The sequence below is a fragment of the Anopheles gambiae genome, chromosome X (assembly GCF_943734735.2).
Source record: "Anopheles gambiae chromosome X, idAnoGambNW_F1_1, whole genome shotgun sequence".
Taxonomy (NCBI): domain Eukaryota; kingdom Metazoa; phylum Arthropoda; class Insecta; order Diptera; family Culicidae; genus Anopheles; species Anopheles gambiae.
Window position 1 is genome coordinate 9,219,543 of NC_064600.1, and position 20,436 is coordinate 9,239,978.

Consider the following 20,436-nt stretch of genomic DNA (forward strand, 5'->3'; position numbering starts at 1 on the left):
GTGTATGTGTGTGTGATGCGTTAAGTTCACGACCCGTAAGTTTTGTGTGCCGATACCTATCAACTGGTCGATTTCATCTTCGATACGACCGGGGCGATACATCGAGGCCACACACACGGATAGATCATGTTACGCGAGGTTTTCGTTTTTATTTGTTTACTCGGCAGCATGGTTCTTTTTTTTGGTTGTTGTTGTTTTGCTTCGCCGGGCTGGGTCGTTGTCATTGGTGGCTCTCCAGCTCCCATGCGCGCACGCGTTTGTGTGTGTGTGTTTATCATACGCAGCCAAGTATGTCACACACACGTCACACGTCATGTTTTGTTTTTGTATAGGAGGTGCTGCCGCAGGAACTCATTAGTTATTGGAGATGTTGAGAGCATGTCGTCGGCAACTTTTGGAGATGTTGAAGAGCTGCTGCTGCTGCTGCTGCTGCTGCGGTAATGCTATCTGAACATCTTGACGTTAAAGGGTCTGTGTGTGTGTGTGTATGTGTGTGTGCGCGTAGTGAGTGTTTCAGCACATTTCGATCACACCTCCACATTATCGAAACCCATCAGTGTGATTCCGTGTGCGTGCCGCGGGGAAGGCGTCGGGTGCACAAGATGTTACCTCGCCGTTCTCGACAGTAAGGGAAAAACTTTTGCCCATCACAATTAAGGCAGCGCACTCGCGTCGGTGGACCTAAACTGGCAGCGTGCAATTTATGTCAGCATCATCAGCGTGGGAGCGGTTTGGTGGCAAGAATTTGAGTCTTGCAGATGTCCGGTATAGTGTGGTCCAAGAAGAGGCAACAAGCAACAACAACAACAAAAAACTTAGTATAGATTCGAAATAGTGCCAGCGCTGGTAGTAGCTTTACAAGATTGCCTACAAACAAGCTCGCATCGGTTGCAACTTCCCATTTTGTGCTGGCCGGGTTTGGCCGAGAACGGTCATTAAAAAACACCACACTCTACGGCACCGCTAGGGACTCCTCTGCTCAGTGACGGATGATGATGATGATGCTGCTACTGTGGATGAGAAGGACGTTGGCTTTACAGGGGTTTGCCCGAGTCACTCCCGGGGGGATGGTGGTGCCATCTGAGTGCTGTCGTAAAACATCTGTCCGACACGTCCCGAGAGGAATGTGTCTGTACAGTGCAAGGCATGAACGTATGCTAGCTTGGTTGGAGTTTAGCTAGCGTTATTAATATCATAGCGACATAAAAAAAATCAATGGCGTTTTATAGAGCAAAAACTAATACCGATTTTGTAAAGTGTTGGAAATGATGAACAAACGATTTCTTTTCCAACCGCTCGTACGCACATTTACGCAACGCACTGTGTGTGTGTGAACGAACGAAATTGCGACCGGCCGTGTGGCTCGGGGCAGAGCGCAAATGAAATGTCAACAAACCATTCCGCGCGGATACCGGATACGATACTAGCCCGCGCTCATAATTAGTAAATAAAACAATTTATGACTCGGTGAACGGTGCAGTGCATCGCTGTAAACGCTGTAAACTCTTTCCCGCCTTTTACAGCCTCGGTAAAACAAAGCTACCGGCTACAAATGGCGCTGGCTGGGCGGAGCTCATCGTGGCGGATTTGCTGCCATTTTTTTTTTGGTTTTGTTTGAACGTGGTGTGAAAGCATTAGTTTGCAACGTTACAAATGCTCCTAACATTACTCAACGCAACGCGGGTGACAAATTAGGTTCGCCGCTTGCTTCGCAAACGTGACTGGTGGCTCAAACGCACAGCCCCGGCGAAACATTACGCCCGCAGTTTGCGCCCTCACTTTCGCCGTGTCCTGCCCGTGAAAAGCTAGCCGGAGCTGGAGAGAAAGAGAGAGAGAGAGAGAGACAGTTGGAACAAGAATGGGTAATGCTAGAGATGCGCAATAAATGCGAAAGCAAATTAGCGTTTCACTAGAATTTGTGAGTGTGTGCGCGTCTATGCGATTTTTTTTGTTTGCTGCCGCACGAACGATAGACCATCACGCAAAGGATTCTCGGGCGAACGGGTTGGGGTGGGTAAAATATGGAAATTCCCCGGCCCCGTTTCCATCTCATCTCGGGACCCGTCCTGCTGCCTGCTGGCTTTTCTGTTACATTATTCCTCCCAAGCTTTACGTCAGCCGAGAACACACTCCTGCCGAGAGTGACGGTTGTGTGAGGCATTTTGAAGGCAAGTTGGACAACTTTTTTGTTGTTGTTTGCTTCTGCTTGTTATTTTTTCTTCTCACTGGCTTCGAAACCAGCTCCCAATTTCTGTTTATTTTAAACAGGTCTTTGGTGAGGTGATTTGTGTGTGTGTGTGTGTGTGAGTGACTATTTTTCTCTTCTCTTCATTTTTTTTGTTGTAAAGCAAACGGTCTTTGCCCCCCCCCCCCCCTTGGAACGTGCTGCCATCAACGTGGCGACGAACACACAAACTCTGTGGCCGCCGAGCACGAAATGAGCATAAATTCTAAAATCAGTCATTTGCGCGTTTCCAGCTCGCCTGTTTTTTCTTTTTGCTTTAAGTTGTAGAGGAACGCGGAGTAACATGGCCACCTGCATTATTGGCAAAGTAACACGTTTTTAATTATTTTTAATGATTAAATTATAGGGAATGTACGCTTCATAGTCTAAAGCTGCTAAATAAATGAAAAAATAGCATATTACGTTTTTTTGTTCAAAACGATGCAATATTCATTATCTTGAAAATAAGCGTTTATAAGAATTTATCAAATAATTAGAGAAAGGGGGATGTGTATCCAGGCGCATGGCATTTATGTATGATGTAAGGGAAAAAAACAAACATTATAATAGAATGTAATGTTTTTTTTAAGTTTAAGTTTGTAAAATGTTTCATTTGGAGTAAAATGGTTATTTCTACTTGTGGCAAAATGATGAGGCAGTGGTGTAAGCAAAGGTCACTAGCAAATATATTTGTTATGCACACATACAACTATGCTGTATGTATATTCTATCGACAAGAAAAATACTGACAACACGTGAATTATTCCAGCAATTTATTGAATTATTTTACAAATCTAAAATCTCTACCCTTATAATTCTACCCAGATACGAGAGCTTCAACCAAAGCCTCAAAGTCCAATGTTGTGGTCCATTTGATCCATTCGTTTTGGTGTGTTTTGGCATTTGGTGCATGACCTTTTTGCCCTCTAGCGAGACCATTTTACCCCGCACTTTCACGACTTTTGACATTTAAATATCATTTTAGACATTACTGGGTTTCCCACGATTGATTGGTGGATTCCCATCTATCTTTGGTGGGTTCCCATATTTTTTTGGTGCGTTCCCACGATTGTTTGGCCGTTTCTTATATTTTTTTGGTCCAATTGTATTGATATCTAATAGGAAAATACCAATAAATTATGGGACCGAACCAAAAATCTATGGGATACGACCAAAAACTCATGAGAACTGACCAATAAATCGTGGTAAACCCTGTAAGATTTGTTATCAATATGTGTACTTCTAATTGTGTTCCATCAATAAGATGTTAAAGCCTCGATTGTCGCCAAAACATCATTGTAAAGCGATTTATCCAATCGGATACTGAGCAAAACCCTTAACAGTGCCATTTTGCCCCGTCTTTCCCGTTTTGGCTTGCCTTTTTCCGTGCGGGATTTAGGTTTAACTTTATTTTTTATTTATTTTTTTTACTATTATTGTTCCTTTCTCACTTCCACCTCGCCTAGTGGTGCACAATTTGCATCGATTCGATGTGCTTAAGATTGTATGTGTGTGTGTCTGTGTTAGTGCGATGGCGTCTATTACTGTCAAACATTTCATATCCTGCTGCGTCTTTGAGTGTTTGTGTGTGCCGGTTTGGACGAAGCAAACTTTCCACACTCCGCACCTATATAACAAACACACGCATGCACACTCACACACGCCTTGGGCAGTGTGTAGGTGGGTTGCCTGGGTCCGAATTTCCACTGGTGGGACGGTTTTTGGTTTCACAATTTCGTCATCCCCGTGTGGCAGTAAAGCCACTGATACACACAAATACATAAAGCAAAACAAAAAAAAAATGGAAAAAAGAAGGAAACACCAAGTCAACTCCAATGGCTCCCAGCGGGCGGGATGACTTCCTCGGATGAACGAATGGCCGTCCGGGGAGTTTGCAGGTGAAGATGAATATCCTGGGCCCCAGTTTCCAAGACATCCAAGAGAGCGCACCAAAGCGACAACAAAGACACACACACACACACACACCCTATGGGCAGTGGGGCCAGGTCAGGCAATAAATAAAGGGAAACCCTCGAGTGGCCATCAAACTGCCCCGGCATCGGTGGAGCTCACAGGCCCCGGCTCACGGGGACGGGCACGCGATCGGCTCTCGTTTTCTCTTGGACCGCAAAACAGGACCCGAGCGACACATGGGGGGAAATACGGCTGTCTGACGGACTGACTGCAGAAGAGTAGTTCACTCCATTGCCTTTTTTGTTTGTTTGCATTTCACACCACCGTCTCCGGTTGTACGCTGATAATGTAATTAAACAAATCGCTAATGTACACGGCAATGGACAGTGAAGGATGAATGTGAAGGATTTCGATAAACCATCCCGCTTCCCACCACTGGACTGGGTAAGAAAAGGACCGGCTTTTCCGTCTTCCTTTCAGCGCCGGGCAAAGGGATGTTTGGAGATTGGGGGAGCGGTTTTGGGCCCACCTTTCGCTGCGCGTAATCGGGCCGCTAAAAAGAAGCCTCGAAAGTGGCTGCTTCCGCCGGCAGGGCCGCTTTAAAGGATCAACGGTGCTTTCGTGAGAAGGGCGGTGTTTGTTTTGCGTCGCATTTACCGCTTCCCTGCGTTTGAGGGCGGAACCTGGAACTGTACCGAGCGAAATGCTTTGATTTGTGCCGGTTAATGCCTGAAGTGAAGGGATTTTCTGATTTATGGTTTTGCTGCGCGGGGTTTCCTTTAGTCCGGGCGGGTTCGAGCCGGTGATTCGATTGGCGCGGCAGGTGAAGATTATTTGTGGCTTCGCAACACGCTTTGCTGTTGCCTTTTTTGTTTGCTTTGTTCATCGTGTTACGGATTGTGTCTTGAGCGCAGTTCGACGATGGAAAAGACGCATTAACAGTGTTTGAGAATGACAGGCAAACATTGCAGTACTGGTAATGGCAAATTGTTGATAAAGGGCTATACATAGAGACTAAAGAGAAAATAAGGAGTAGCTTAATAAAATAAACAAAAAAAGGAATAATAACACGAACAGGAACAAGAACAAGAACAAGAACAAGAATAGGAACAGAAACAAGAACAGGAACAAGAACAGGAACAAGAACAGAAACAAGAACAGGAACAAGAACAGGAACAAGAACAGGAACAAGAACAGGAACAAGAACAGGAACAAGAACAGGAACAAGAACAGGAACAAGAACAGGAACAAGAACAGGAACAAGAACAGGAAAAAGAACAGGAAAAAGAACAGGAACAAGAACAGGAACTAGAACAGGAACAAGAACAGGAACAAGAACAGGAACAAGAACAGGAAAAAGAGCAGGAACAAGAACAGGAACAAGAACAGGAACAAGAACAGGAACAAGAACAGGAACAAGAACACGAACAAGAACAGGAACAAGAACAGGAACAAAAACAGGAACAAGAACAGGAACAAGAACAGGAACAAGAACAGGAACAAGAACAGGAACAAGAACAGGAACAAGAACAGGAACAAGAACAGGAACAAGAACAGGAACAAGAACAGGAACAAGATCAGGAACAAGAACAGGAACAAGAACAGGAACAAGAACAGGAACAAGAACAGGAACAAGAACAGGAACAAGAACAGGATCAAGAACAGGAACAAGAACAGGAACAAGAACAGGAACAAGAACAGGAACAAGAACAGGAACAAGAACTATAACAGGAACAACATCAAATACATTAACAAGAACAGGAACAAGAATATGAAAATATCAAAAAGAACATAAATAATAGCAGCATGAACAAGACAGAAAATAGAACAGGAACAAGAACAGGAACAAAAACAGGAATAAAAGCAGGAACAAGAACAGGAACAAGAACAGAATCAGACACTAATAAATAAACAGAAAAAGGAACAAGAATTAGCATAACGGTTGAATTAAAGTTAGGAACATTGAACAAAAATAACAACTAGCACAAGAATAATAATTGAAACTTAAAGTAGAATAAAACTAACAACAGGAACATAGCAAGATAGAATAGCAACAGTGGCTAGATTCTGGACAGGAATTTTTAATTTTAACAAAGCATTAATTCAGGGATTGTAGTACAGCTCGAATCTGATCCGAACAATCTGAACCTGAAACTTTAGGCATGATTAAGGACTTGGGCAATGGAACAAAGTTATGCTGGAAATGTACCTAGAGATATACTTTTGCTGGGAAAATTTATCGACAGAAATTTGGTTTCCTAAACCCAGTGTCCCTGTACCTGTGCTCTGGATAATGCGGAGACATTGTGCCTTGTAAAATGGGCTCCACTTAATTGGTATACCGTACCCGTTCCTCGTTGGCGAAGAATCGAAGGACACGGAGGGTTTATGACTATTTGGAAAGGAATCAAAACCAATACCACATCAATATCAAACCAACATCGGTACATCTGCTGAGCTGGAAGAATAAGGTTCCTCTTTTTTTTGTTTTGGTATGAAGTAAACCATGTGACGGGAAACGCTAGAACAGTTCGAGGTATTTTAAAATTGAAGCCATATCTATCTCGTCAACTGTCTCGTGCGAGTATTGGACCCAAAGTGGCTTTCTTTGGTGGACCTAACTCCGCTAGCTAGAGCAGCAATAACCACCGAGCGTACGGGCCTGCTCGGGTCTAATTACGTCTCCCTTATTGTTGTTTGCTACATTCCGCTCTACATGTGACAGTGGTGCCGGTTTTGTACTTGTACACTCCCGGGGCCCGGGCAACTGTTTTTCGTAGCAACAGTGGAATTTGTGAGCCCTCCGTCCACTCGAATTTGATCAAGCGATGTCAAAGCGTTTGTTATCGTAGGACACAGGGCCGAACAGCACCGAATTAATGACGCAGAGTTAAAGGGAATCCAAACAATTGCGAACGGACTCGCTCGTGCTCGCTTCTTTTGTTTGTTCTTTTTGCGTTGTTAGGTATGCCAATGCCATTTCACTTGTTTCGCTTGGTTGGGCATACCTTTTGCGCGGGACCGAGGGGTGCGTGGCAAGCGGGGCAAGCGCTTTTTGAAGCCGGAGAGCGATCGCTGCTGGGAAATGGGCCCGGCCTGGTTTACGGGCAACGTCAACGTTTTGGGGAATTTCCCAACAAATTCTACCCTGGCAAACATGGCGGCGGTAGGGGTGATGGATGGATGGGGCAAAACGGCCCCACTGCCGGTACGCCACCGGCAGTGTGGAGTGCGTTTGGAGGAAAATATTATTCTAGTTACTAGTAGGACTAACCGCCATCCGTCCGGCCTAGGGTTCACTTGAAGCGAGAGGAAAAAAAAACACACACACACACAAGAAACCAACCGAATAGACCGGGAAAGCCTCGCTTTTTTGATAGCGCAGGGTGGGAAAGAAAGGAGAAAGAAGGTGTAAGGGGCCAGGAGAAGATAAACACCGGGCGCCGGCCCTGGATGTGTTTCTGTAGAATATTTTCGGAATTTCTCTGCGCCCAACGCGGCCTGCTGCGCTCGTTCGGGCTGGGCGGGGGATCGGAGGCACGAATCCTCCTCCCCCAGGTGGGTCGAATACCCTTGGTGCTGGTGCTGTGCTACCGCTGGAACGCGCCCGGCCAATCGTTCGTACGTACGTCCTGTTCGTTTTGCTGCCTTCCTGGCACGCGCGCACGCTTCGTTTGCATGGTGAGGCAGCTTCCCGCTGGGCGAAGATGGCCGCTGTTGGTCCGGCGTTGTTGCATACACATTTACAAGGGAAAAAATACAGCTTTCGGTTGCACAGCGACGGTTGCGCTGCGAAACTGTTGCTGTTGAAGATGCGCCACGTTGCAGGTCGTAAACGGGAAAGAACATCACCATTCGAATTATAAGAACTGCTTGGGACACTGGCTGCACAATGATCGATGCAAAAGAAATCAATTGCCATTGTCATGTGCGTTATTAGAGCTTGCCATTCTGTGCCAGTATTATTGAGAGGGGAGTTTCGCAGTATGTTTTTATCTTTTCTAGCACCCTGTTTTTTTGCTCCCTCAATGCTTGGTTTGCTTTCCTGAGAAGCACATTTCTCAGCGCTCGGAAGCTGTCTGGCTTCGCAAAAGCTTTACTACAAGCAATATCAACATAGTATGGCGTTGTGAGTGTACCATTCTTGTTTGTGACTTCTTGCTCGCAGCAAAGTAATCGGATTGGTGGCCAACCATGGTACCCAGTGCTGCAAAATGTGACTGTCAGTGTCATAACAAAATCTGACTGAAAAAAAATCCATGACAGCGTCACGTACTCAATGGCTAGAGGTGATACTCTTAACGATTGATATGACCATCACATGCTTTGTGACATTTTAGCAACCAACGCTTGGTCAATCACTTTGGGCATGTTTTTTTAAAAAATGTAATCAGTTCTGCAAAATGTGACAGACATTGTCATAACAAATTTCGACTGAAACAAAATCATGACAGCGCAACGAGCTCTACTGTGATAATAAGAGGCGATGCTCAAACAGCTGGTGTGACCATCACATGATTGGTGACATTTTGTACAACCAACTCTTGGCCATCTACTGCGTCATTTTCTGTCGGTGATCTTCTCGATAGCTATGGGAGAAATGTGGGGGCTGCGAGTGGTCCCAAGCAACAACAGGAGCATGCTTTCTCGCTCAAATGCTTTATCATTCTACCCGACAGACCATCAAACGAGACAGAGTGAGAAGGCATGCTCGGGACCAATCTCCAAGTATGTCCCAAGAATGTCGTGATTATCATAGGGAGAAAATGTCATTACCAAGTGAGTGATCAAGAGTTGAGTGTTACAAAAAAATGTCACCAACAATATGATTGGTCCATCAACTGTTTGAGTCTCACCCCTGATTATCACGGTTGTGTACGTGAGCTGATTTGAACTTCGTTTTAGTCATGAGTTTTGGTGGCATTTGGCAGCACTGTTCACAGCTAGATTCATGATTATGCTTACGACGGCATTAGGCTCAGCTTGTCAGCCAGAGTATCGCGCTGGGCTCAAGCATTCGCATGTCGCGTTCGGCATGTCATGACGCACTTGCATTGAGTATCAGCAATGAACATCAAGCTACCAACCTATTCTTGGAACAATATCCTATATTGTTCTCGGTGGTGATCGTCACGTGATGCTCGTGATTATAATTTTTTCGCCAGGCAAATAATACCGGCAATAGATTCCTGCCGTCCATGTCTTCTTTTACCAAACCACACTGCCTGTTGATGGCAAATAAATTAAATGTTTTAGACAATATACAATTATAAATTGGCATTATCTTACATGCAGTCAATCAGGCACGTTCGTGGCATCAGAATCGGATACGTCTTAACCGGGTGTGGAATGTGGCTTTTTAGCGAAATGGAACTGCGCAGTATTTGTGATGTTCATTACCTACATCTAGGCGCTCATAGCTAAAGGATCGTTTAACAAAAAAAAAAACGTAACATTGAAGCAAACCACCCAATCAGTCAATCCATCCAGATCTACACATGCACGAAAAATTCGTGGATTTGCATACATTTAGGCGCTTTTAACAGCGTTGTGGGAATCAGAGAAAATTTTCCTCAACTAGGATTTGTTTGACACTTTTCGAACTTTTACCATTGATGTTGTCTGATGTTGAGAGAGAGAGAGAAAGAGAAAAAAAATAAGAAGATGTTTTGAGGGATAAAAACCACACAGAAAAGCTCCGAAGCAATTTGTAAAACTTTGGTTCGACTTAAACTTTCGTGTGCTGCTTTCGCACGTTTGTTTGATTGTTGGAATCATCCTTCTTTCCTTCACACACACATACACACACACACCAACCAACCACACAGCTAAATGTATATGACTTGAAGCTTCCTTTGTCTGTCCTCCATCGACCATCATCATCTGTTATCGGTGTTTGTTTCGTATCTCCGTTGCTGTGGATGTCCAAAACGCGCGAGCAGCATCTCGTGTGTGTGTGTGTGTTGTATTTCCTCCTGTTTGTATGAATGTGTGTGTGTGAGTGTGTATGTGTGTGTCTTTGTGGTGACATCTTCTTGTCAAGTGGCATTGCTTGTTTCGGTGTTTCGGACCCATACGAGCGAACTACTGTACTTTCCCCTTTTTTCCATTTCCTTCCTTGCCATTTTCCGGCCTCCAACCCTTTCCACACCATCCCACGTCCGATTGAAGGATCAATGCGAAGGTGCAAGGTGTGTTATTTTTACAACTCTCCGCTGTACACACCTGTATATGTTTACGTAGATGTGCATTAAGCTGGACGTGTCCGAACGCTCTGGGTGCTGGCGAGTTTGGCCATAGGGAAAACTCGGCACCACCATCGCCTCCTGCACGATGTTATAGCAGTGTGTGTGTCTGTGTTTTGTATTTTTCCATGGGCAGTGCAGCAGGATGCAGCAGGCGTGCAGCAACCGTACGGTGTTTGTGTAAAGGCCGGCGCACGGCTGAATGCTGTGTCGCGGCGCGTGCCAGCTGTGCCGTGGCAAAACGTGAATCAGTGTGTGTGTGTGCGTGTGTGCGCGCGGCATATAATCAGCACAAAGTGGAGTGGCACCAGTAGCAGCAGCAGCAGCAGTCTCCTCGGTAGTGCAAGGCGCCGCGGACCAAGCTGCACCCAACGCAGCAACCCGGAACGAATCTCAGGACTTCAATCAATCAAGCGAACCCGCCCCCCCCCCCCCGGGGTGGAGGAGGGTGTGTGGCCCGTTCATCGTCGGAGCGTACGTGTGTGACCATCACAAACACACACACACACACACGCACGCACGCACGCACGTACATATACACTAATACATACACTCATTCGCGCAGTTCGGCCCACATTTGGGGCGCACCGTCCTGTCCGAGCCGGCGGGCCCAAAGAAGGAACTGCTGCGCCGCATGCCGGAGGTGTACTGAAGGGGAGGGGCGAGTCGTGCCTAAGATGCTCGCCCGCACCTTGCCACAGGTAAGTGCAATGGCGAACCTGCCCCGGCCCTACCAATACCAGTATCGAGAGGCAGCGAGCTCCAGCTTTGTACTCTGTAGTGTTGATGTAAACATTCTCGCTGACAGTGTGTTACGGGTTGCATCGGGGGGCAAATCCATTCTGCGTGTTGTCGTACTGCACGAGCCGATTCGAGCAGCTGCACACGGCGCTCCGTCCTTTGGGCATTCCAGTTGTTGGTGTTTATCTGCAGCAGCTATCGTATCTGGATCTTGAACAGTGCTACATAGGAATGCTGCATAGAAGCGCTATCAATTGAGCATTGCAAACATTTAGGCGCAATCCCTCTGCGTCCACAACACTCGATGCAGATCGCGCAGGCACCAGGCACCAACATCTATCCAAAAACTCAATGTAAAAGCGTTGCGATTTGTTACTTCCCCGTTTCATACCTTTTTGTTTGGTGGTTGTGCAATTTGTGTGTGTGCCGCAATCGCCTAAATTTATGCACAGGAGTGCTATGGAGCGTTATTCGAAAGGAATTTATTTATTTACTCCCATAATTGCATCTGGTTTCCGTAGCCTGCATAAAATGCTTAAACCTAGACCTAGAAATCGCTCAGAACTTAAGAATATTTGGATAGACTAAAGGCACAGATCGACAACACTGAAGCAATCATTGAATGTTTTTTTTGTCGTACATAGAAACGGATCGTTAGCACAGAAGATATGAGAGCAGTGATCAATAGCTAAGATTTATCGGGGGTCAGTGCGTAAAAGCTTAACGAAGACAACAAGTAGGTAGCATTGATGAGTTCAGTTAACAGTTTAAACTTGAATAACCGCACACTTTTCTACGGTTCTCCAAAGTATCCTACCCTTACAATAAACAGTGCGACCTGTACGAAAAAAGTAACTAGGAGAGACATTTTTTTCCATTAACATCCTTTGCAAGGTAATCTTCCAAATATAAACCTACAACCTACAAAATTGTTGGAGTAGTGTTTTCGCATCATGTTGGTCCAGAAATTCTCGATGGGACACAGCACAGGGAGATGCTGGACGAAGGTTTGCAGACTCATATCGTCATATCGAAAATCCACCGAAATTCGCTTAAAACGATCGCATTGAGTTTTGGCGTCATTGCCTGACGCTGCGAAACCGGTGGTCGCGATTTATGCTTTCGTAGTCGTTTGTACATGTCTCCCAGCTTCTTGAGCTTCCTTTGGAGCCTCAAGTATTTCAGGGTCATTGGTAATTCGGAACAGGGGGTTTGTTTTGTTGCTCTGATTGCCAAGAAGTTGTAAATGCCGGAATAGTCTGAACCGATATCTCCAACCTCCGGAGTCCGTTTCGACCGTAGTGTGGTGCCTCTCTTTGACCACGCACGCTTCTAAACGAAGTTGCTTCACTTTCTTGGCCATGACGATTAGAGTTGAGACTGAGTAGAGGTGTACAATTTTGTCTGCTGATTCATGGAATGCTATTATTGAACGTGCAATGAACGTTTCGTTTGCGAGGGTGAAGATATTCACAATGTTTGTCCATTTTTTTTAATGCAAACGTATTTTTCCATTGAGAGCCATGCAACAATTTTAGACACAATGGATCATGAAATATATGGCTAGACCGAATTATAAAGCCTAAAGTCCTGTTTGCTTTGATAATGGTATCAGCAATGTTGATCTAGACCAGGGTCCTCCAAACTTTTCAGTTCGTGGTTCCAAACATACCTCAAAGTGTGTGTTTCTGAATCAGTATTTCATTACAGTTTGCTGCAAGCTTTCTTCCATAATGTCAAAAAAAAACAGCCGGAACACAGCGACTTGTTGTACAAAGGAGTTAGAGATGGCGATTTAAGGATTCGCTTGCACCTCGTTATAACAATACCACACATTCGCATTGATGCATATAAATACACAATTTGAAAATGAAAAATAGTGTTTCAATTTGAAGTTGGGACACAGATTGACCGAGCGCGGGGATACAATACTGGCCTCTACCCTTTACGCGCCAGCCAAAAGAATACGCAAGCCACACGCTCCACACGGGCCGCCCAAGGGTCGCTTGAGCGGCGGTAGTGTGCGTGAAGGATTATTCTTTTACCCGCGTTCGGCAGTCCTTTTGCTTGGGGGCGAGCGAGGTTTTTTGCTGCAGTTTTTAAAGCACCGCTCATTGCTGGCTGCGCGTAAACCCCCTCCTCGCCCTCTCGTTCCATCTCTCTCCCCATCCCGTTTTCCGGGTGGGGACTGTTGACTGGTCCGTCGTTAGCAATTGGCCAGCGAGGGTATAATTTATTTTTTATGCAAATAATCCAATCGAAACTGGCGATCCAATGTGTTTGTGAATGTATGTGTTCCCTTTTATTACCCCCGCCACTACCAACGCCACTACCACCACCGCAGCCGCCCAGGACACCCATCCAATTGCTGATTGACATCGTTCGGCGTAGCCAAACAGATCGATCGCAATGGCAAACCAGTCGAAAAACAATGGCCAAGCTCGCGGCAAAATGTGTGTATGTGTGTGTGTGCGGGAGCTGACGGGAAAGGGGGTTTGGGCAAAATGGGGGCAGAAAGAAAATTTGCAAGAGACGTGTTTGCAAAACACAAATACCCAATACGGCTGGACATGCTCACGGTGGGGAGGGGTAGCGCAAGCCTAGCAAAGAACAAAAGAAAAGCGGCAACCGAAAAATCGATCAAACATACAATAATTTCCATACACACGGGTCCGGCATTTGGCAGACGGGCCGACGGGTGTGCACAGAACGTCATGCATATATTTAACCGTGCCATAACCACTCGCATACACACACACACACACACACACACACACACACACACACACACACACACACACACTCGGGGCAATGGTGGTGGTGGCAGGCGGCCAGGTGGTCTGAAGTGGAAAGAACAACAACAGCATTGATGGAAAATTGCAGCCAGGGCAGAAGAAAACTGAAGCGGGAAAATAGCACCTTGCTTCCGGTCCCCGGGGTCCCCTGCACCCTGACCCTGGCTGTGTGTGATGGGGGGAAAGGACAGATTTTATGTGTTTTTTTTTTCATGCTGAAGTTTAAAACGTGTTTTCTCTGCAAAAGCTGCTCCCCTTTGGTAGAGTGGTGGTGGGTCTTTCTTTTTAACGATTGCTTTAAAACGTTGTTCACCCAACCGACTGTTTATTAGAAATTTTATGCCCGACGCTCGCCAGCTTGACAAGTGCCCACAATGGGGGGCACGTGACCCCACACCCGTGACGTCACACACAGTCGCTTCGGGACCATTTTTTGTTTTGCAGTTTTTTGTAGCATCCCACCGTCCCTTGTGTGTGATTGAAACACCCCCCAACCCCCCCGCCCCCAAACCCATCATCAAGGAGCAGGAGGGGCGGAATGTACCTTGCGGGTGAGACCGTCTGGGCAGCGCACCCCAGTGTTTTTGCCAACACTTTACCGTAATTGCATTAATAATTCGTCAGGGTGAGCCGTGCTCACCAGGTTGTAATACAGCGAGAGCGAGTCAGGAGAAGGTGACCTCTACGCCCCCTTCCCCGGGCCGGGCCGGGACGGTCGTGAAATAGTTCTAAAAAGTACGACCAGCCCCGGCAAACTGTTCCTACCGTTTTCCGGTGGAGCTGAAGAAAGTTCCCGTTCTTTTATTTTGTTATTACTTTTGCCTGCCCCTTACACTAACTTGCAGCGTTGCCAGTGCCGTCCGGTCAACCATGTCCTGATGGTGACGGTGTGCCCCAAAAACTTGCTCCTATGGATTGGCGTGTTGACGCTCCCTGTTGTCCCTCTGTTTGGTTTTGGGCAAGGTCCTTGCGCACGCACCAAACAGTCAGCTCGTTTTCCATCGTGGCAAGGAAAGGGTGCAACAAGTTGTGTTGTGACTGTGACGGTGGAGATAGGTAAACTATGACCGTCGGTAACATACCGACCGTGATAAACATTTTCTGGTGCCGTGACCAGGAGAGTAAACCAGATGATTAGATAATTCCCAGTACCCTTCAATCGCATTGAGCGTTCACATTACGGGGTAAGAACAGTGTTTGGGCGCAACACCAAACAGTTTCCCATTTCGGTGCCGTGACTAGGAGTGCATTCTATTTTTCGACCAGGCTGTGGGCTATGCGTGTTAATTGCAGCACATACCGCATTGTCGACACGATAGGCCAGATTGTAGAACTCTCGGTATTGTATTTGATATGCTACACGAATCACATTTTGGTGCCATGACCAGGATTGGGATGAAAGTGGACGTTCCGCTTGACTTGGCCGCTTGGTACGAATGCTATTGGCTTGGATGGGAAGCCAATAGCATTCCATTCCGAGTTGATTGGCATTGCAATGTGCTGTGTGGGATTAATTTGGATAGTTTAAAAGCTAATTCGCCCCCTTATGTCGAGGTACTGGCGGCACCAGTAAACGGCAACATTAATCGTTAGCTCTCCGTTTGGATTGATCGAAAGGAAATGAGAGAGAGAGACATAGAGATAAAATGAGATAGAAAGATAGAGAGAGATACAGAGAGAAAGAGAGAAAGAGAGAGATTGTGAGAGAGCGAGAAAGATAAGGATAGAGCAAGATATCCATCGACGGGCCAAAGTAAGGTTTAGCGTGTTTCATCTTTTATTAGTTTCTATTTCTGTTGTATCCTTTTTGCTTACGCTCCGCAGACAAAACTGATCGCATCGGGGCCAAAAAAGCTTTACCACTAAACCCCCGTTCCTGCTTCATTTAAGCTGTACGTGAGGGGCTTTTCCCGGATTACGGGAAATAAAACCGGTTCGTTTTTGTTTTCAGTTCTTCTCCCTCGTTTTCTTCCATTTTGTTGCCGGAAGGAAATCACAAAAGCTTTTGCTTCCTTCCTATACTTGCACTTACAGACACACACACACACACACTGGTGTTGTTCGTCTCACGCACACACATACACAGGCCATCTTCTTACAGGGGGTCTTGGGACGGTGGTATGGCGCTCTGTCCTTAGTGGCCCGAGTTTAAAGTGGCCTCTCTACCGACCGGAGGCGTAGGGCGTCGGGTCACTGCCACTGTGTTTTCTAACAAACTATTCTGCTGCACCGTCCAGAAGTGGGTTGATTACACAGCAAATAGAGAGCAAGAGAGAGAGAGAGAGAGAGAGAGAGAAAAGAGAGAGAAAGAGAGAACTCCATGCAATGAGAGTGATTTTTCGTACGGCGGCCGAACCCTTTCGCCTGCCAAGCAGTGCTCCAATTTGTAGCTGTGCGACCAGCTTTTGGGGCGACCAGTAGTCCCACAACGGGGTTCACACGGAGCCGCTCGACACGGAGCGGCCGCAAAATGTCCCGTGGCTGGGAGCGGCAACCAGGGGACCAGGGCACCGAGTCCTGCGCCCGACAAAATCGGTGCAAAATCGATAACCCAGTACCGCATCGCCCAAAGCCCTAGGCGAGATCGATCGATTAACCCCAAAACGTGTGATTCGTGACGTCAGAGGATGAGAACTGAGAGAGGGAGCGAGCGAGAGCGAGAAAGAGCGAATGAATTGTTTGCGTTGGGTGGTGGGGGATTGGAGGAGGGCGAGGCGGACGAGATGGAAGCAGGAAGCTTTCGTCATTGCGTGCCGCAAACTCACTTCCGCCCGTTCCAATCGCTCACCAAAGTATGCTAAAGTGCAGCTGCAGCTCTCAGAACAAAGAAGCGCATCACAAGCGCAACAGAGAGAAATGGAGAGAGAGAGCGAGAGAAAGCGTGCAACATGGAGGCAGAGATAGGGCGGAATGGGTGCGATGCGGAAGCGACAGCACTCATGGCGGTTTGTGCGGTGGCGTACCTTGGGCAAGTTGCATGCTATAAATAACCCAGTCTTAAGCACAGCCCTTGCCCCCCCCCCCCCTCTTCCCATACCTTCCACCCGCTCACCTACCGGCAGCACCTGCATCTGCCTCTTAATCTAGCTGTGGATGTACTTTTTCCCCTCTCCACACCCCCCCCCCCCCGGGTTCCCGCCATTTTTTTGTTTTGTTTTCATTTCTGAGCATTCTTGTGTACTAAATCCCCATCCTGCAACCCCTTCCGACTCTGCTGCCCCTGCCCGATGCCGGTCGGAAAGCATGGAAAAGCCGAAAACTGGAAAGCTTTTCCTCGTTGCTCTGCTTGTACCACACACACACACCTGCACTCACCGGTCGGCGGGACACGCTTTGGAACGTTTTCTTTGTTGCCGTTCCACAGTCGCCATTTAGATGAGCTCCTTTCAATGGGATATTCACCCATCGCCCTTTGGCCCCGCCCGTTGGCTTTAGTCGTGCACTGCGCGTCGCTCGGTGACTCCTGGTGCTGTTGGTACATTGTTTTCCCGCCGCTCGGTGCGATGTGCCTTCCGCCTCTACGCCTCCATGCTGGAACTCCCGATTTTTCCGCCTCTCTGTAGCGCATTCCGCTTGATGATGGGTGCAAATGGATTTGTTCCGTGTAGCATCGGGTGTGTAGCATTTTACACGTGGCACGATTTCGTGTGCTGCCACCGCGTTTTTTTATTATTGTGGCGCTTCACCATTCGGCACCATTTGTAATTAGTTTATCTGCGCTTATCGCTGGCGTGCGGTGCTACGGTGAGTTGAGCAGGTGAGTGACAGGTTTTGGAACACGAGTCCAGTAAGGGGGAGCGTGGGGCGGGGGACTAGTGTAACGTGTTCTGTGGATGGGAGCAGAAAGCAGCAACAAAAACAATTGCACTCACGGCACTCATGAGTTATCTGAGGTGTTGCGAGTTTCATTGTCGTACTGCAGGGCATTTTATCGAGCTGTCAGTGCTGTCAAACATTCACTGCATCACTGCATGAGTGACTGCATGAGTGACGCGTAGTAGCCGTAGTAACAAATAATCGATTATGCATCGCACGACTCGCCTCAACCTTTAAGCCCATAATCACTCACGGCACTCATGAGTGGCTCTTAGTAGTCAATTGGCCAGAGCATGGACACCCAATCTGCACTCATTGGCACTCATGAGAGAGTGACGTCACTCACGTTTCATTGAGAAATCCGTTCGTTCCTGTTTGTATGGGACGAAAATTCGCGAGGTTTTGCGTCGCAGATTCTTGTGCTGTACGCTCATTTTGAAGTGAGTGACGAACGGATTTCGGCGAACGGAGTCCATGCTCTGGCCGAATGACCGACTATTAATTTTATGAGGTCGCCTAAGTTTTCAAGCCCATAATCACTCACGACACTCATGAGTTGTGCCATAGTGACTGTTGAGCCATGCTAGACTTTTATTGTATTCGTTCTTCTCGGTGGATCTCACTTACAATACACAAGTAACTCATGACAGATATTTAGATCCTTCAGTTTAACCTTTTTTGGTGGTTTGTTGGTTTTCATGTTTGCATTACCACTTAGAACTCATCAGGAACTCACGCAAACCGCTGAGGAAGAAGTGCGTGCGCCTGCGAGCAGGGCTGCATAGCCGTTACCGTTGTCAAGCATTTCGCACCCAGGTTCTTTCGCCTAACCGAACCGTTTTCTTCGCCGGCTCAACGGCTCAACGGATAGAGCATTGTGTCAAACACGCATTTGCTCTTTGCAGTTGAATCTGGGATGGACCTAGATGTCTAGAATTATTTGTTGATTATGTGGGAGTGTTTTTGTTTTCTTCCTCTTGAACATGGCGGCCGAAAGGCTTCCCGAACCCCACCAACTCTCAGCCCGGTTGGTTGCGTTCTCGCTTCGCAGCAAAGCGAGCGAGCGAGAATGCCGGCTGTGGGCAGTTAGTCTTATACAACTCCGCTAGCCGCCTGCCTAGGACGTTGTGTTTTGTTTTACCCTACTCAAGCACGCTTGATAAAGTTCAGCATCTTACACAGCACACAGGCCGAGAGCGCGCAAGCTTTCGTGTCTCATCGTCTTGTCTTTCTGCCGTCCCTTGCCGTCGCCACACTATCAGCCGCTCGTGCTTGCCTTACTATGTGCTGTGTGTTTTCGTGTTGCCGTTCCTGCCTGCCCTACAATCAGCAATGGGTAAATCTTTCCCAACGGACAAGACCATCCGGCCTGAGGGTTGGGGGTCGGGAGTTTAGAATTTTCGCCCCGGCAAGGGAATCGCATTAAGCGATCGTTGTATTGTATATGTGTGTAGCTGTGTGTGGTGGCGCTATTTATAGACTGTGTGCCCTTGTGCTCGAATCTCACCCGTCCTTCACCTGCCTACTGCCTACCCCCTAGCTGGGCCACCAAAAAACAAAAAAAAGGGGGAATAATTTCGTTCAGACCGCACCGAATGTGGTTGGGGTTAGCAACTACTACCCCACTTTGAAAACTTTGCCCAGGCGACGGGGACACGGGCCGGGGCCTTGGGTTTTGCGGAATGTTCATGAATTCCGCACCCAAACCCGCTCCGAAACCGTACGCAAAATAGTGTAGTTGTCCCACTTTGACGACCACCGGGCGTCGCCACGGCTTTCGGTGGCACAATCGATACGATATGGTAACAAAAAAAAAAGCACGGAAGGAAGGAAAGGAGTAAACGCGTGGAGTTTGCTGGCGCTCGATTTTCTTCTGCGCCTGGAACGCCACTTTTTCTTTGCGTGTGTGTGTGTGTCCCTAGATTGGCTTCGGCAATATGGCAATATTGGGTCGGGCGAGTGAGTTAGTGCTTTTGTCATTTTTTTCTTCTTTGGAATCAAATTTTCCTTCAGCGACCCTCCCCCCTAGACTTTTTTCGCTTGTTGACCAAGTTGGCTGGAGACTGATGATGATTGATGTAGAGATTTTGCTTATCCTTTGCCGCAGCGCCGAACCCGGCATGCAAAATCATGAGTAAGTGAGTGGACAAGAAATATATACGTAGAAATAGAGAGCAAGAGACAGAGAGCGAGCGAGAGAGAGAGAGAGAGAGAGAGAGAGAGAGAGAGAGAGAGAGAGAGAAGGAAGGAAAAGCGCTCAAACGGACATCACGGGTCGGTTTTAATTTACACGAGCGATTGGACGCACTTTCGGGGTACGTCAAACAGCTGTCAAATGAACGTCAAAACGGGCAAAGTTTAATGTTGCAGGAAAGTTCCCTCGCACCAGGCAGACGTGCGGGGACGGCTACGAAACAGGGCCTTCGGTCACTATGTTGTCAAATAAAAACCCCTCGAAACAAACAAACAAAATGTTTCCAAACTTCCAACTCGGCCATGAAAACGGAGACAGAATAACGAATGAAAGTATCGTCCCTGTGCTCGACCTCTGTGCTCTCGTGGGTTTTGGGGGTGTAATTATTATTATTGCCAGAACGATGTCGCAGCCGTGTCCTTGCCCCTGTCATGTTCGCATTATTATCGCGCTGGGGATTTGACTAGCCTGTCCGCAGCCTTCTCATTGGAAGGTGCTATCAGGGGA

At 47.2% G+C, this 20,436-nt stretch overlaps 2 protein-coding genes across 11 annotated transcripts in view; one reads left to right on the forward strand and one right to left on the reverse strand.

Moving 5' to 3' along the window:
- The window catches only part of LOC1271726 (eye-specific diacylglycerol kinase), a 129,008-nt gene that overhangs the window by 22,453 nt on the left and 86,119 nt on the right, over window positions 1-20,436 (forward strand). For 6 of the 10 annotated variants that reach the window (XM_061649373.1, XM_061649729.1, XM_061649803.1 and 3 more), the window contains exon 2: window positions 10,520-11,084. The exons of 2 other annotated variants lie outside the window; for them this stretch is intronic. The gene's annotated coding sequence lies outside the window, so the exon portion shown is untranslated. The remainder of the gene's footprint in view (window positions 1-10,519; window positions 11,085-20,436) is intronic. 2 more of the 10 variants (XM_061649499.1, XM_061649431.1) reach the window with 1 other exon arrangement.
- On the reverse strand, window positions 5,447-14,791 carry LOC133391139 (ATP synthase subunit a-like). The gene is made up of 2 exons (XM_061642215.1): window positions 14,759-14,791; window positions 5,447-5,860 (listed from the first exon to the last, which is right to left on the reverse strand). The coding sequence occupies exons 1-2, from the start codon at window positions 14,789-14,791 to the stop codon at window positions 5,447-5,449; spliced, it is 447 nt and encodes a 148-aa protein (XP_061498199.1).